This window comes from Haliotis cracherodii, unplaced genomic scaffold (genome assembly GCF_022045235.1).
Source record: "Haliotis cracherodii isolate W230 unplaced genomic scaffold, xgHalCrac1.p SCAF_24, whole genome shotgun sequence".
Taxonomy (NCBI): Eukaryota; Metazoa; Mollusca; class Gastropoda; order Lepetellida; family Haliotidae; genus Haliotis; species Haliotis cracherodii.
In genome coordinates this window covers 10,714,093-10,730,107 of record NW_027266280.1, presented here as the reverse complement: position 1 = coordinate 10,730,107, position 16,015 = coordinate 10,714,093, and the positions used below count along the sequence as shown (strand labels likewise).

The 16,015-nt window shown below is 37.9% G+C and overlaps 1 protein-coding gene and 2 long non-coding RNA genes across 6 annotated transcripts in view; 1 reads left to right on the top strand and 2 right to left on the bottom strand.

Annotated features, from left to right (window-relative positions):
* LOC139472260 (mucin-3A-like) overlaps positions 1–16,015 on the bottom strand; it is a 53,390-nt gene continuing 37,375 nt past the window's right edge. For all 4 annotated transcript variants that reach the window (XM_071254663.1, XM_071254664.1, XM_071254665.1 and 1 more), the window contains 4 exons: positions 15,216–15,236; positions 2,792–2,944; positions 2,027–2,095; positions 1–1,358 (listed from right to left, as the gene is read on the bottom strand). In XM_071254663.1, the coding sequence (XP_071110764.1) occupies positions 1,255–1,358; positions 2,027–2,095; positions 2,792–2,944; positions 15,216–15,236 (347 nt within the window). In that variant the 3' untranslated portion in view covers positions 1–1,254. The remainder of the gene's footprint in view (positions 1,359–2,026; positions 2,096–2,791; positions 2,945–15,215; positions 15,237–16,015) is intronic.
* LOC139472443 (uncharacterized) lies at positions 5,994–8,419 on the bottom strand. Its single transcript, XR_011653884.1, has 3 exons — positions 8,191–8,419; positions 7,663–7,753; positions 5,994–6,987 (listed from the first exon to the last, which is right to left on the bottom strand). It is a non-coding gene; the product is annotated as an uncharacterized lncRNA (long non-coding RNA).
* On the top strand, positions 8,562–12,952 carry LOC139472442 (uncharacterized). The gene is made up of 3 exons (XR_011653883.1): positions 8,562–8,697; positions 8,995–9,078; positions 12,512–12,952. It is a non-coding gene; the product is annotated as an uncharacterized lncRNA (long non-coding RNA).

The window sequence follows — 16,015 nt, the reverse complement described above, 5'->3', positions numbered from 1 at the left end:
AACAAAAATACTCTTTATTCATTTACACATGAAGACAGATCATGTTTCTGTGCTTATGTGTTTTGTCACAGATCACTGACAAGAACATACTGCACAGAGAGAGACAGTTATCAACGTCACAAGTTGGCTAAACTGAAGCCGAGTAAAGCAACAAAATATAAAACAACCCACCACCTTTGAAACTGCAGGGCCAGAGGAACAGTTAATGCGGTTTCCAGCCTGCTGCAGTGTGCGTGCGTGCGTGCGTGCGTGCGTATGTTTAACGCCGCATTAGTTCCAGCTATATGAAGGCGGCCTGTAAATAATCGAGTCTGGACCAGCCAATCTGAACCACGCCGTCGGGGTACCATGACACGTTATGAACCAAATCACCGAGCCTGACCACCCGATCCATCAAGACCAGCAAAGGTTAAGAATAACGCCTACAGCTAATGCGGTGAGTGAGATCGAACTCCTCTTTAGACGGCACACGGACTCTCAGAAAAAAGTGTAAAGCTAGTGAAGGCATGTTATGGTGACAAAAACATTGGTGATGCCGGGTTGTGGTAGATTTTTGGTTAACGCTTACTTGATCATATGTGTATCTTAGTGGAAAGGTAATATGGAGGAGACGCCGGGGATCAAGAAAATGAGAACAATATCGATCGCAAAAGTTTTTTAAAATGCCTCAAACCAATTATTATCAATGATTGCGAGATAAAACAAAGTTCACTTCTGACACGGAATTCTTGACCAGAACCTACTTCTCTCTCCTATCTCCTACAAAAATATATCTGCACGCACATTTACTCTTCCATGGATCATTTCAAACTTGCAACATATAATGTAATTACGTATTAATAGAAGCAGGGGTATGTCAAAATGTGATGCTACTTTGCCGCTGCAATGAGTCATCATACATAATGATCAACTGAGAAACTTAAAATTCCCACAGTAAGCAGTATTTTCGTGTTTTATGTGACAAGAAATCAAGATTGATCATGAGGTAGTAAGGTATTCGGACAGAGAGCAAATATTAAATCATGAAAGGTGAAAACAATGTATCCAGTAGTGTTAAACAACAGGGTTGCGATTCATAGGACAGTGAGGGTACACTGTTCTGATAGTCGCTGTGTGACGTCAACTCAGTCTCACTCACTCTTGTCACTACCCGTGCCAGGAGTGTGTCCCCTTTAAACTTAGGGCCTGGTGGCAACAGAATAATGGTGATCTATACGACAAGGAGATAGGCGATGGTGCTGCTGTATGTCCCCTTTAAGCCAGGAGCCTGTAGAGCAGGAGAACAGCCATCATCAGGACATGCTGACAGGCAGGGGATGCTGTTCCATTGTCGTCTAGTTGCAGATCACCCGTGAGGGCTGGTTAAATGCAAAACACAAAACAAGCGTATAGTCGACGAAACCAGGTAACTGACACAACATTTCTCTTAGCCAATGTCAAAATAACTGCAATGGGAATTCTAAAATAACAGTTCTAAAACTTCTTAATATCAAATGGCACCAGTTCAGTATGTGCTTTATATATAGACATGCAATGTTTGGCAAGGAAATATTGAACAGTTTATTTGTTATACTTCATAAGTGAACACACCCTATATTAAAACTTAAATCCAACTTGTCATGGAAGCATAAACAATTACATTTCTAAAAGTGCTAAATATCAAAAGGCACCAGTTCAGCAAGAGTCTGATAGGCATGAAAAGTTTCGTAGAGAAATATTTTAAGGTTTCTGAGTTTCAGGAATCGATTTCGGGACGCACGCACACACGGACGCACGGACGGAACCCATTTTAGTATCCCCCGCCAACTTCGTTGGGGCGGGGATAATAACAGGTGAGCACTCGAACGAAAACATGAAACACTGTTTCCATTAGGTTTGTTAATGCAATTTCTACCAGAAATTCAATTTGAAGCGACAATTTCAAGAACATGAGTACATGATACTTTTTTATGGATAGCAACTTCTTTTGTTCTTTGTGCACTGAGTAATATAAATCAGCAATAATCTGAGAGTTTCGGTATCTCACCATCTGCATCAGGAACATCCTCATTCGTAGTTGTCGCCGCCGCCGTTGTTGAGGTAGAGGTGTACAGTCCTAGAAACCAAACGAGGAACCAAGTAGTTTCCAAAGTTTCGACTCAAGGATATCACACGAATGCTTTATTCGAATGTTTCAAATGGATCTTACTTTCTTTTAGGGGCAGTGGGGTAGCCTGGTGGTTAAAGCCTTCGATCGCACGACCAAGACCCCCGTTTGAACCCCATTTTGACATGCTTCGCCCTGATATTGCTTGAATAGTGCTAAAAGCGGCGTGTACAAGTCCAATAACTTCAGAACCTTTTGTTTCCCTGTAATGTAACGTGATATCTACAACGAACGCGGTAGAGCATGGGTTCTTTTTGGACAACTGGAAACGTTAAAGCAAAAAGTTGGAATGAAAAATATCGGACGTGTCGGACTAGCCTTATTTTCTTTCATCCACTTTGAAAATCATAGAAGTTCTGACACGATGAAATACATACGTATGGATAAATTAAAGAAAGAAAGACCCAAACATTCAAGTGTTGAAATAAAATAAAGTCAATTTCTGATCAATATGACTACATTTGACAACTGATGATATGTTAACGTTTTCTTTCTTAAATAATGAATATCCCAGGGACCTTATCCTCCTTCGCCCTTTGTGATGATGTGCTTTGTGAATCACTGTGGCAGTGGAGTGATGCTGGTTGATCACTGTGACGGTGTGAAATCATGACGTCCACTATCTGACCACCACAACTACTGTACCTGGGAAGCTGACGTAACATTCGTCATGGCTGTTGAGCACGTTGCTGCAGCAGTCCATGTTGTAGATGGGGACGAGCACATCACTCAGGTAGCGGTTCACACACATTTTTTCATAACAGCCACCTGCCTGAATCTCGTTTTCTGTGCAGGGATCTGAGTTAATCATTAACGATTCGTATATTTAAGAATCCAGGATTCTATTAATTGAAGCATTGATCAGAGTAACTAATATAAACACACAATGCATGTAAATAAAATCGAAAAAAGAAACGCACCAGTAATAACATCCGTCACTGGACGGTATAACAATGTAAGTATACCCAACACCAGTAATAACATCCTTCACTGGACGGTATAACAATGTAAGTATACCCAACACCAGTAATAATTCATTTCACTAGACGATATAGCTTTGTAACCTTACCCAACACCAGTAATAACATCCTTCACTGGACGGTTTAACGATCTAAGTATACCCAACATCAGTAATAATTTATTTCACTAGACGATACAGCACTGTACCTTACCCAACACCAATAATAACATCCTTCATTGGACGGTATAACAATGTAAGTATACCCAACACCAGTAATAACATTCTTCACTTGACGGTATAATACCGTAACTGTACCCAACACCAGTAATAACATCCTTCACTGGACGGTATAACAATGTAAGTATACCCAACACCAGTAATAACATCCTTCACTGGACGGTATAACAATGTACGTCTACCCAACACCAGTAATAACTTATTTTACTAGACGATATAGCACTGTACCTAACCCAACACCAGTAATAACATCCTTCACTGGACGGTATAACAATGTAAGTATACCCAACACCAGTAATAACTTATTTCACTAGACGATATAGCATTGTAACCTTACCCAACACCAGTAATAACATCCTTCACCTGACGGTATAACAATGTAAGTATACCCAACAACAGTAATAACTTATTTCACTAGACGATATAGCATTGTAACCTTACCCAACACCAGTAAAAACATTCTTCACTTGACGGTATAATACTGTAACTGTACCCAACACCAGTAATAACATCCTTCACTGGACGGTATAACAATGTAAGTGTATCCAACACCAGTAATAACTTATTTCAATAGACGATATAACATTGTAACCTTACCCAACACCAGTAATAACATTCTTCACTTGACGGTATAATACTGTAACTGTACCCAACACCAGTGATAACATCCTTCACTGGACGGTATAACAATGTAAGTGTATCCAACACACGTAATAACTTACTTCACTAGACGATATAGCATTGTAACCTTACCCAACACCAGTAATAACATCCTTCACTGGACGGTATAACAGTGTAAGTATACCCAACACCAGTAATAACTTATTTCACTAGACGATATAGCATTGTAACCTTACCCAACACCAGTACTAACATCCTTCACTGGACGGTATAACAGTGTAAGTATACCCAACACCAGTAATAACTTATTTCACTAGACGATATAGCATTGTAACCTTACCCAACACCAGTAATAACATTCTTCACTTGACGGTATAATACTGTAACTGTACCCAACACCAGTAATAACATCCTTCACTGGACGGTATAACAGTGTAAGTATACCCAACAACAGTAATAACTTATTTCACTAGACGATATAGCATTGTAACCTTACCCAACACCAGTAATAACATCCTTCACTGGACGGTATCACAGCAAAAAAAATGCAGTTTCCGGTATCCGGATACCTGCCGGATACCACCGGACACTTACCCAAAACGCGTCCGGGTATCCGGTGGCAGATACCAGGCCGGATACCAGATCCGTGGTATCCGGCATGGACACCTCACCTGAAAGTATGCCACCTGGAATCCGGGTATCCGGCGCCGGATACCTCACCGGATACCTCAATCTGGGTGTCCAAGGATCCGGCACCGGATACCTCATTCTGAGTTTCCAAAAACATGTCACAATTTGGGGGTGCATTTTGTTCAATTAAGTGTGAAACACCTAAATATATATTGGAAACTAACCATGAAAATTGAACATTGCTGAAGGAATCCGGCAGGTATCCGGCAGGTATCCGGATGCAATTTTTCGAGATGTCTTAATCCTGGTAAATGATGTTAGCCTGGGCATATCAGATAGCTGTAGTAACATTCTGTGTCATTTTAGTTGTAAATATCCCCTTAAAGTTGAGATCTATGGGCATGTACTTTTGGAGAAGACAATTTTTTCAATCTTTTTAGATGTTAAGCTGTTTAATGAACAAACATCAGTTCTAATACATGTATGATGATACCCTTAAATTTCATGTTCAGACTTCCAGATTGTTCTGAGTGAAAGTATAAACTCATCGACTGTGTGCTCACTTTGGCCTTTGGTCCTAGTGAGATGATAATATGATTATTTGTAAAGGTACAAGTACTTGTTACGAGCATACCAGCTTCATTTAAGTTTTGAAACACAATATGCCTCACTCTGAGGGTGACATGTACCAGATTTCATCACACTACAGAGAGCTGTTCCTCAGTTACTGTGAACATTTTTACTGAAAGACATTGAAAGCTAATTTGACCTTCAATATCAGTTGCAACTATTTCAAAAACAATTGTAAATTGCTTCATTCAGTATAACATTGACAAACATATGACAATGATATACAACTATATGTATAAGAGTTATTTAGACTTCTGCAGGAAAAGGCACATTAGAGAACAAGAGTCATCAGAAAGATGACATAACCCCCCGGCAGCTGTCTGTAAAGTAACCACTAGTAAATGTGCAATTCTGTATGTAATGAGTCAACAGTTTAAAGTTCTTTAAGAAGCATACATTGTTTATCCACAAAAGATCCACCATGGTCGCATCCATATGAATGCCAAGTTTCGATCAAATACATTGAATGGTTTTCGAATTCTGCCCCAGAAACGAACCTCATCCCCAATTGAATCTATGTCCAACTTCATTCCATAAAAATTTAAAAAAATAAAAATTAGAAAAATCCCAAAATATCAAAAGGCATCACTTCAGTATGTGTCTGATAGCTTTGCCAAGTTTCGATCAAATACACTGAATGGTTTTTGAATTCTGCCCCGGAAACGAACCCCATCCCCAATTGAGTCTATGTCCAACGTCATTCCATAAAAAAAATAAAATAATTTTTTTTAGAAAAATCCCAAAATATCGAAAGGCACCACTTCAGTATGTGCCTGATAGATTTGCCAAGTTTCGATCAAATACACTGAATGGTTTGGGAATCCTTCCCCTGGAAAAGGAAATGATTACGGATGGACGGACGGACAGACAGACTGGCTGATCGCTACATCACCCCGTATTATATGCCGGGGGGATAAAAAGTAAGTGTATGACCTGTTGCCAACTTCTATCCCTGCCCTAAGGAAGAGTTTGGCCATTAACAATTTTTTTGTCTGGCTATGACATTGACCTTTGACATAGCAGATCAATGTGTTATTCCAAAGATGTCCAAGCAATGCATGGTTTCATCCGATAACTATGGCTATCAAAGTGAGGCAAAATATTGGAAAATCCCCATTTACACACCTGGCTAAAGAAACATAAACAACAAACAAATTATCAATTTCTTTTATTTATATGCCTATATCACACACTGAACATTGTTCACATGATGGTTCCTGATGCAGTATGCAATTTCCTCCTATTCTTCAATACTCATAACAGAGTGGGATAACTGTTCGCTTGAAAGCATAAGCAGACCATGCTCACCAGTTCAGAGTTACTTGCCCTCAAATATCCTTTCCCTTCTATATTGCCATGGAAAAACAGGAACCAGGATGAGGGGAGGCCAGATCGGCTCTATCCCTGTTGCATTGTGTTAGTAGAATTGTGAAAATTCTATTTGGTGTTTGGGTCCACATTTATAGACAAGTAGTCGCAAACATCATTCCTTTCAAGTGATTACCACATGGCCAAAGACAATAATTTCTTCAACGTCCTTGAAGGGTCCCACTCCGACTTGGCATTGGCTGGTCTTCTCACATTAGCCAGACCAGCCTGTGTGAGTGTGTCCCAGTGTCAATTGGGATATAACTTCTTGGTAGGCCCCCATTGAAATAACAGGATTCTCCTCATCACTGTCTGCCTATCACTTCTGATATCTGGAAGGGTCCTTCCAGACTGTCAACCAGTCATCCGGGTATCTCAAGCTGGACTTCAGTTTCTGCAAAATTATGTATAAAGATTGTAGCAATAAAAAAGAATCGTTGCAACATGTACTTACAGATAAAAGGCAGCAAATTCACTTAATTTATCGTCTTTGAGTTTTGTTATATACCAAACATTTGAGATATATATTGTTCCATGCTGATGAGTTGAAACAATCATTAACTGACATCTCTTAAAAATGCTTGCCATACAAGCCAAAGTAATAGATGAGGTAGCAAGTGGGCTCATTGATCGCTCGTAATCGTACCCAATAACGTGGGATGTTGTCCATAACAGTCATCATCGGTGCGTCTTGATCGAGCTCATAACTGGTTTGCCTAGTTGAGATTTGAGATTTGATTATTTATAATCCTTGTCATTTAGCTGAACTATTGTTGGATGTGGTGTTAAATGAGTGAAATGGGAAGAAAGCCCGAAGTGATGCAGGTCTTACATGTTTACCACTTTGATGAAACCCACAAGCAAGTGTATGATGCTACCCTCGATTCAAACCCACGACCATTGGTTTCTGTCAAGCCCAAGAGATGCAACTATGCACAGCAAGTTGTGGTGCCTTTGATAATTAGGCCATCCATGCCAACAGGTGATAAAGAACAAGCAAACTGAAGAAATATTTGCAGAATAGCTACATGAACATGATGAACCAAACAGAATAATTTCAAATATTTACCACTCACTGCTACTCTTCTCTTGTTCCTCATTGCTTCCCTTTTTCCATTGATGCTGTGCAGATGACTGACTCATTCATTTATCCAGACATTCTGCAAAAATAAGTAGCATTCACATTACAGAAATATATTATTTAATTATGAAGCTTATACAAAACAAGGACATAACAGTGTAATTATAAAAATATGTTAAGCGTAAAAAAAGTAAAGTCTTTGGTGGCCATTATTGTAAATTATAGTCTGTATTAGCATCCCACAAAAGTTTAGAGTTAATAATCGTTCCTAGATCTTTGTACATTTCTTCATTATCTATAAAAAGCCGATCTAATTTGGATCATCTTGTTTTGACCACAAATCCATTACGCCCCTTATGCAAATCCTTGTCGTCATAACAAACAGTTGACCATAATACTAAAAAAAGGACCCTTGGCGTTTACAGTAAAGTATGTAGAGCAGGAAAATATCTAAATCAATCCATTCCATAAGATCTCTGCACGGAAATCATAAGGTCACGAAGCCCTGCTACGTACCTGGCATCCGCATTTGCTGCCAATCGCCTTTCCAAATACTGTTGACTTCCGCGTTGTGGATGGCTCAGAGGAACTTCGGCCGGCATTTCCGTGGTGGAGGTGAATGAGAACAATCTATCGATACACGAGGTAAGCTTATCGTAATCAAGCATCACGGTGTATATCTATACACGAGGTTTGTTTACATCCATGTTCTAAAATGGCGCCCTGGACCGCAGGGGAATATGGGTAAATTGGCTTGTTCCGGGTTAACACAAAGCTGGGCCCCCGTCTCTGATATCACAATATTGTTTGGCGCAAGTTGACGACGCGCATAGGGAGCCGGGAACTAGTTTAACACGACATAAGCTGGTTCCCGGCTCTCTATGCGCGTCGTCAACTTGCGCCAAGTTATATTAGAGACGAGGCCCAGCTTATACACTGAACACAATCGGTCATTTCGTCAAAACTGGCCAAATATTGAGATTGCAGCTGAGGTAATGCTGGCAGCTGAAGTGACACATTAAGGTAAGGAATATGTGAATATTACAATGATCACGTATTAAAGTAATTTACCACATGTAAGCCTGTCACATGTGACACATTAACTTTCATAACCAACATGTAAGTAAATGTATCAGGATATAATTATATTTTTATATAACAAGTAGCCTGTCTATCATATGTTAGTATATGCTTATGTATATAATGAAGAAATATGTTTACTTTAACTGGATAATTTGTATGCTAATGTGACTCACTGTCTTATTTCATATACTCCCTTTACTCTGTGAGATGATTAATAGCCTCAACATATTTTTCCAGATGTGAAGAATCAAGAACAGCTTTAATGACAGGGAAGTTTTGCATCAGAGATCATCGTGAAGTGGAAGATAAGACATTTTAAGGGTATGAACATTTTCACTTGAACTAGCTGAACAATAACCATGATGACAACTTTATCATGGGGGAATTTTGGGTGGTGGGGTAGCCTAGTGGTTGAAGCGTTCACTCTTCGTGCTGAAGACCCATGCAGGTTTGATTCCTGCCACATAGCTGCGATATTGCTGAGTGTGGCGTTAAACATCAAACAAAGCTAACAGCCGCATACATACTCACATGGGGATTCCAGGTTGAAGTTAGTCCCCATCAACATGATCAACCTATGCTAGTTGTAAGAGATAACTTAATGGATCGGCTGATCAGGCTCGCTGACTTGGTTGATCCATGTCATTGTATCCCAATTGTGTGGATGGATGCTCATGATGTCAATCACTGGATAGTCTGGTCCAGACTTGATTATTTACAGACCGCCGTCATTTAGCTGGAATATGGCTGAGTGCAGAGTTAAACAACAAACACCAACATGATTCTACAACCTGCTCTTGTGGATACCATTTTGAGGATCCTACACATAACTTCTTTTCGGGTCTTAACTATTGCAATATGTTCTACTACATGTGTTTTAAACATATATTTATTTCATTGGCTTATCTAAATGATGCTCAAATACAAAATAATTATTAATAAAATACTAATTCTATACTATTGCAAACTATCAGTTGAGCAATAATGTAATCATCTGATTATAATTAGATAATGAAGGAGAAGTCCATATTGATTAAATCTACCAGATTCTGAGATAAATGCACGTATTGATTGATTTATTTCAATGTTTTCCTGTACATAATTTTCAACAATTCCATATAAAGCTTTCTTATATCCATGCTGTATAATAATACCTATTATTTCTAATAATAGCATAATTTGGACACACAAATAAGTAATGAATGGTATTTTTATAACAGGTGCCACACGTGCGGGATAGGTCATTTCACATGAATCATTTTTATGTGAATTTAAATCACTACAAGCTGATCTGAGTCCTGAAAGGATATGCCTTCGATTCTGTGAAAATGGAAATGCTTAAACATCTCCCAATATTAACCATGCTATTACAGAATCTGTTCACTTGTTTGTGTATGTAAAATATTTTTTCAACGATTACATCCATCTAATGATTGTTTGTATGTGTGCTGTGCCAGTAGAGGTATATATGTACAAGCATGTGCATACGCGTATAAAAATTATGTATGTTTGGCTAGGTACCAGTATATGAATTAGTTGTTTTGTGCGACTTGTATATTAGCATCATCATAGTTTCAACAGACAGTTTATGTATATCAAATGTTAAATGTCTTTGTAGGGAGAATTGCATATCAAAACTGTCATTATTTTATTACTTATGAGTAGAACTTTTTAAGTATCTGGCAAGATACATTTCCTTGGTCCACAGAAACATGTTACTAGTAAACTGTAAACTGACTTGTCAGTGTGGTTGGAAACTAACTAAGCCGTCACTACTCAATTAAGTAATTAACAGATAATTGCAAGTGATAATACCCACCTGACACTAATTGCCCTGTTAATCCCTAATCCACCATGAGTTGACATTGAGTTCATCTTGCTAATGAGCTGTTGTGAGCGTAACAAGATGATAAACATCAAAGGTGGGGCAGGCTTTGATCAAGTGTTCTGTAGAAGAGATTATGTCATTTGTTTAATGTTTATTTAGGATTAGCTACATCCCTTGATCCTACCAAGACCATACTTGAGATTATCAGACAGTTTGTCTGGATACAACCTGATGTCTCAACTGTACTTATTGGATTCTGCCTTGTAGCAAACTATGTGTGTGACAAGGACTTTGACCACTCTGTGCAGATGCATAACAATGCACTTGGGGTATGATTCAATTATGTCACACAAGTCAAAGATGGGTTCCACTGTATTTAGAAACAGACGATAGATGCAATACTGTGTAACTTTATAACAATCAAACGAGTATTCAAATAGGAATACACATATATTTACAATGACCCTTGAAAAGTTCCAAAACCAAATAGAACTACTTAAATTATGATTACACTTGACCAATATATTTGGCAGCTTTTCCCGTTATTGTTAATCTTAATTAAAGATAGGATAAATGATAAAAATATGATAATGATTTTACTCATGACTAATCATGGGCGGATACAGCTTTTTTACAGCTATTTATTGTCTTTGGTGGAAATTTATACAGAAATAAAGATTTATTTTCGAAATAAAAAGTGGGGTGCGCACCACAGCAACCCCCCCTCTGTATCCGCCCATGCTATTGCCAGCAGCCGAAATAAGGTCCCCCAAATGTAATATACATAGTTTTTAGTCGATTGTTCAGGTGGTTCTTTTCAGTTGATTTTTTGTATCAGTGTCTATTTTTGCCTACCAATTAATGGTAGATATTAATCATCAATAATAAGTGAGATAATTATTTTCAATGTGGCTCCCATTGCAACTGAAGCAAGGAACGATTCAAATTAAGCCTGATTCAGCTGCTACATTTATATGTCCTTGCTTCTCTAATCAGTAATTCAATCAGTTGTATAGTGACTTGATATTTGGAGAAAATATCTGTTGTATGAAATCCTAATGTTACTTACTTTTGTATTTGAGATGATATTTGTATTTGGTAGCCTAGTGGGTAATGCGTTCTCCGAAGCACTGGGTTCTGTTCCCCACATGGGTACTGTGTGAAAAGCCCATTTCTGGTGTCCCCGCAGATATATTGCTAAAAGCTGTGTGGAACTATACTAACTTGCACACTCATTATATAATATTTTGAGATCACTTACATTACTTGTGTGATTGAAAGTTTTGATAATTATGAATACCGTATTCGACAGAATAAGCGCCCAGGGCGCTCTCAAAATTTCCTGCTTTATGCTGGCAGCCTGAAATGTTAATGTACGACAAATATATTTTTCCAGAATGAAATTCCCCATAATTAAGGGTGCATATCACACACGAATGAGTATTATATGCAAATAAATAAGTCTTGTATACATTGATCAATTGGAAAGGGTGCTATTTGGGATTGTTAACGAGACAATATATTAGCAAATATTCCCGTGGGCGCTTATTAGAGCGAGGCGCTTATTACATCAAATACGGTAGTTCTGTTTTATGTATAAGAACCTATTTTATGCAATTTGCATTGCCTTGTTTAACCTTCCTTATGTTTTGATGTAATGCAAACATTTGAGAAAAAATCAGGTGAGCCTGCCTTATGGCACTACAGGAATTGTTTTCAGAAGATCAATTACAATTTTGTATTTTCTGTAAAATTTACTGTTTGCTATGGCTTTTTTACATTGATTAACATGGTTTGGTTAACAGTTGCTTGATAAACTGTCATTACCTTACTCATTGAGAAACCAACTTTTTACCCTTTGTCAATATATGTGTGTTTCTTATATTTTTAATAACAAGATCTTAAAGATGTTATAAATTGTTTCAGGCACCTGGATTTCACAATGACACCAGATCAGACAAGTCATACAAAGGACTCTCAGGGTGATGAATAATCCTCCCCAGAACAACTAGCAGGTTCACCTCAGAAAGTGATGATTCTGAATGACTAATGCCACATCAGTGTGATTCTGTAGGTTGTTTTATTACGACATTAATCAAGTCTAAAGGAATTAATACCACAGCAGTGAGACTATGTTTATGTGGTGTACACTGACGCTGACTATACAAATCTGAATGACTTTTGTGGTTTACTGCACAAACATAATTGACTTTAGATATTCTTCTCCCTTGAAATTCTTCTGAGATTTGACCGATTTGTTTATTTAGAAAATGGCATTGAAGCATCTGTTTCTGTTTTTGAATGTTCTTGCAAACACCTTTGGTTACTGAACCAATGAAATGTCATAAAATCAATAAATATGATTTGTTATCTTAACAAATTTTTTTGTTTTGCTTCTTTAAAGAAATATGATATTGATCATTCATAACATAGGTGCTAACATATATCAAATATACTAATGCCCTGAATGTTTTCCAACAATTAATACAGCTCACTGAATGAAGTTTTTAGTTCCATGTCAGTAGAAAAATTACATTGATGTTTTTATGTACCGGTACTTTATTAGGTGTTTTCTGTGGATGCACCCATTTGGGTTAATGATATTCTGTTTCAAACTTCAATGAAACTCGTCTGTCAAGATGTAACAAGTACTGATACAGTTCCAAAATAATCTTTTAATCTCACCAGGAACAAAGGCCCAAGTGAGCACATAGCCAATGACTTTCATTTGTTTTGTCAGAGTGAATATGGTGTCATGTCACTTTATGAGCAAAATTCCAACAATATCATGATGGGTGACACCAAGCAATGTACCGATGTGGTGAATCGAGCGCTTCAACCACGAGAAGCTAGAACAAACTGGGAATATGAAGATGAAATGTAAGGATACCATCATACCAGGACTGAATGCTTTTCATTTAATACGCTGAACATCTAAAATGAAATATATATGAATTTGAAAAATGTTTTCACCAAAAGTACCTGCCCATAGATCTCAACTTTAAGGGGATATTTACAACCAAAATAACACAGAATATTACTACAGCTATCTGCTATGCCCAGGCTAACATTATTTACTAGGAGAAAGACATCTCGAAAAATTGCATCCGGATACCTGCCGGATACCTGCCGGATACCTTCAGCAATGTTCAATTTTCATGGTTAGTTTCCAATATATTTTTAGGTGTTTCACACTTAATTGAACAAAATGCACCCCCCAAATTGTGACATGTTTTTGGAAACTCAGAATGAGGTATCCGGTGCCGGATCCCTGGACACCCAGATTGAGGTATCCGGTGAGGTATCCGGTGCCGGATACCCGGATTCCAGGTGGCATACTTTCAGGTGAGGTGTCCATGCCGGATACCACGGATCTGGTATCCGGCAAGGTTTCTGCCACCGGATACCCGGACGCGTTTTGGGTAAGTGTCCGGTGGTATCCGGCAGGTATCCGGATACCGGAAACTGCATTTTTTTTGCTGTGTATAACAGTGTAAGTATACCCAACACCAGTAATAACTTATTTCACTAGACGATATAGCACTGTAACCTTACCCAACACCAGTACTAACATCCTTCACTGGACGGTATAACAGTGTAAGTATACCCAACATCAGTAATAACTTATTTCACTAGACGATATAGCATTGTAACCTTACCCAACACCAGTAATAACATTCTTCACTTGACGGTATAATACTGTAACTGTACCCAACACCAGTAATAACATCCTTCACTGGACGGTATAACAGTGTAAGTATACCCAACAACAGTAATAACTTATTTCACTAGACGATATAGCATTGTAACCTTACCCAACACCAGTAATAACATTCTTCACTGGACGGTATAATACTGTAACTGTACCCAACACCAGTAATAACATCCTTCACTGGACGGTATAACAATGTAAGTGTATCCAACACCAGTAATAACTTATTTCAATAGACGATATAGCATTGTAACCTTACCCAACACCAGTAATAACATCCTTCACTGGACGGTATAACAGTGAAAGTATACCCAACACCAGTAATAACTTATTTCACTAGACGATATAGCATTGTAACCTTACCCAACACCAGTAATAACATTCTTCACTGGACGGTATAATACTGTAACTGTACCCAACACCAGTGATAACATCCTTCACTGGACGGTATAACAATGTAAGTGTATCCAACACACGTAATAACTTACTTTACTAGACGATATAGCATTGTAACCTTACCCAACACCAGTAATAACATCCTTCACTGGACGGTATAACGATGTAAGTATACCCAACACCAGTAATAATTTATTTCACTAGACGATATAGCATTGTAACCTTACCCAACACCAGTACTAACATCCTTCACTGGACGGTATAACAATGTAAGTATACCCAACACCAGAAATAACTTATTTCACTAGACGATATAGCATTGTAACCTTACCCAACAACAGTAATAACATTCTTCACTGGACGGTATAGGAATGTATGTCATTGATGTATATTGTATATTCAATCTTTTTCATTGCAGTAAAGTAAAAAGAATCACAATGATGTAGTATGTTGCTATTGCCAGTCGTGTGAGAGATGCAGCCAAAAAAGAAGGAATTATGATTTATGGTAGAGCATGCTTACACATCTGTCCCGAGGAAGGATCTGAAAAAAAAGGATTTATTCTCATGTAATTGAGATGGCAGTTGATTTGATAGTATAGGTAATCAAAGTTACCTCACAATGACATTCTGATGGTTTTATGAATCTCTGACTATCGGTATATTATTGGTATTGATTATGTTGACTGCGCATTGTGTCTTCCATTTCGAATTATACTACTCAAAAGAAGTTGAAGAACACCCGATGTTTTCACATCACTTTAGTTAACCTATCATGGTCATGACAGATTAACTATAATCACTTGTAAAAGTCGAGTGTTCTTTGAAAACATACAGATATTATTGGCCGAATGTGTTTGAGTACAGTAAATATCATATGTTAAGAATAAACATTGTTTAGTCCTAATATATGATGTTTACGATACTGAAAGAAATGTGGGTAATATTCTCTTAATCACTATGATGTTTATATTATAATCAACCAGCGATATTGAGGCGTATTTTCGTGTAATGTAGCAGCTTTAAAGACCGCTCATTAATACAGTGTTCGAGTGTATCATCTAATTTATCATACGGTGCTAAATGCTGTACAGTCATTTGTATCTACAGAAACACCCACGCATTGGAGAACCCCTATCCCAACGTATTGGGAACGTCAGACAAGAGTTTATTTATCAAACTGACATCACTTCGATGTGTGCAGCTTAAAAGTCGTTTCTGCAAGGTGAACCATTTTGCTTTTTGGTTTGCTTGTTGTTTAACACCTCACTCAGTAATTTTACAGCTATATGACGGCGGTCAGTAAGTAATCGAGTCTGGACC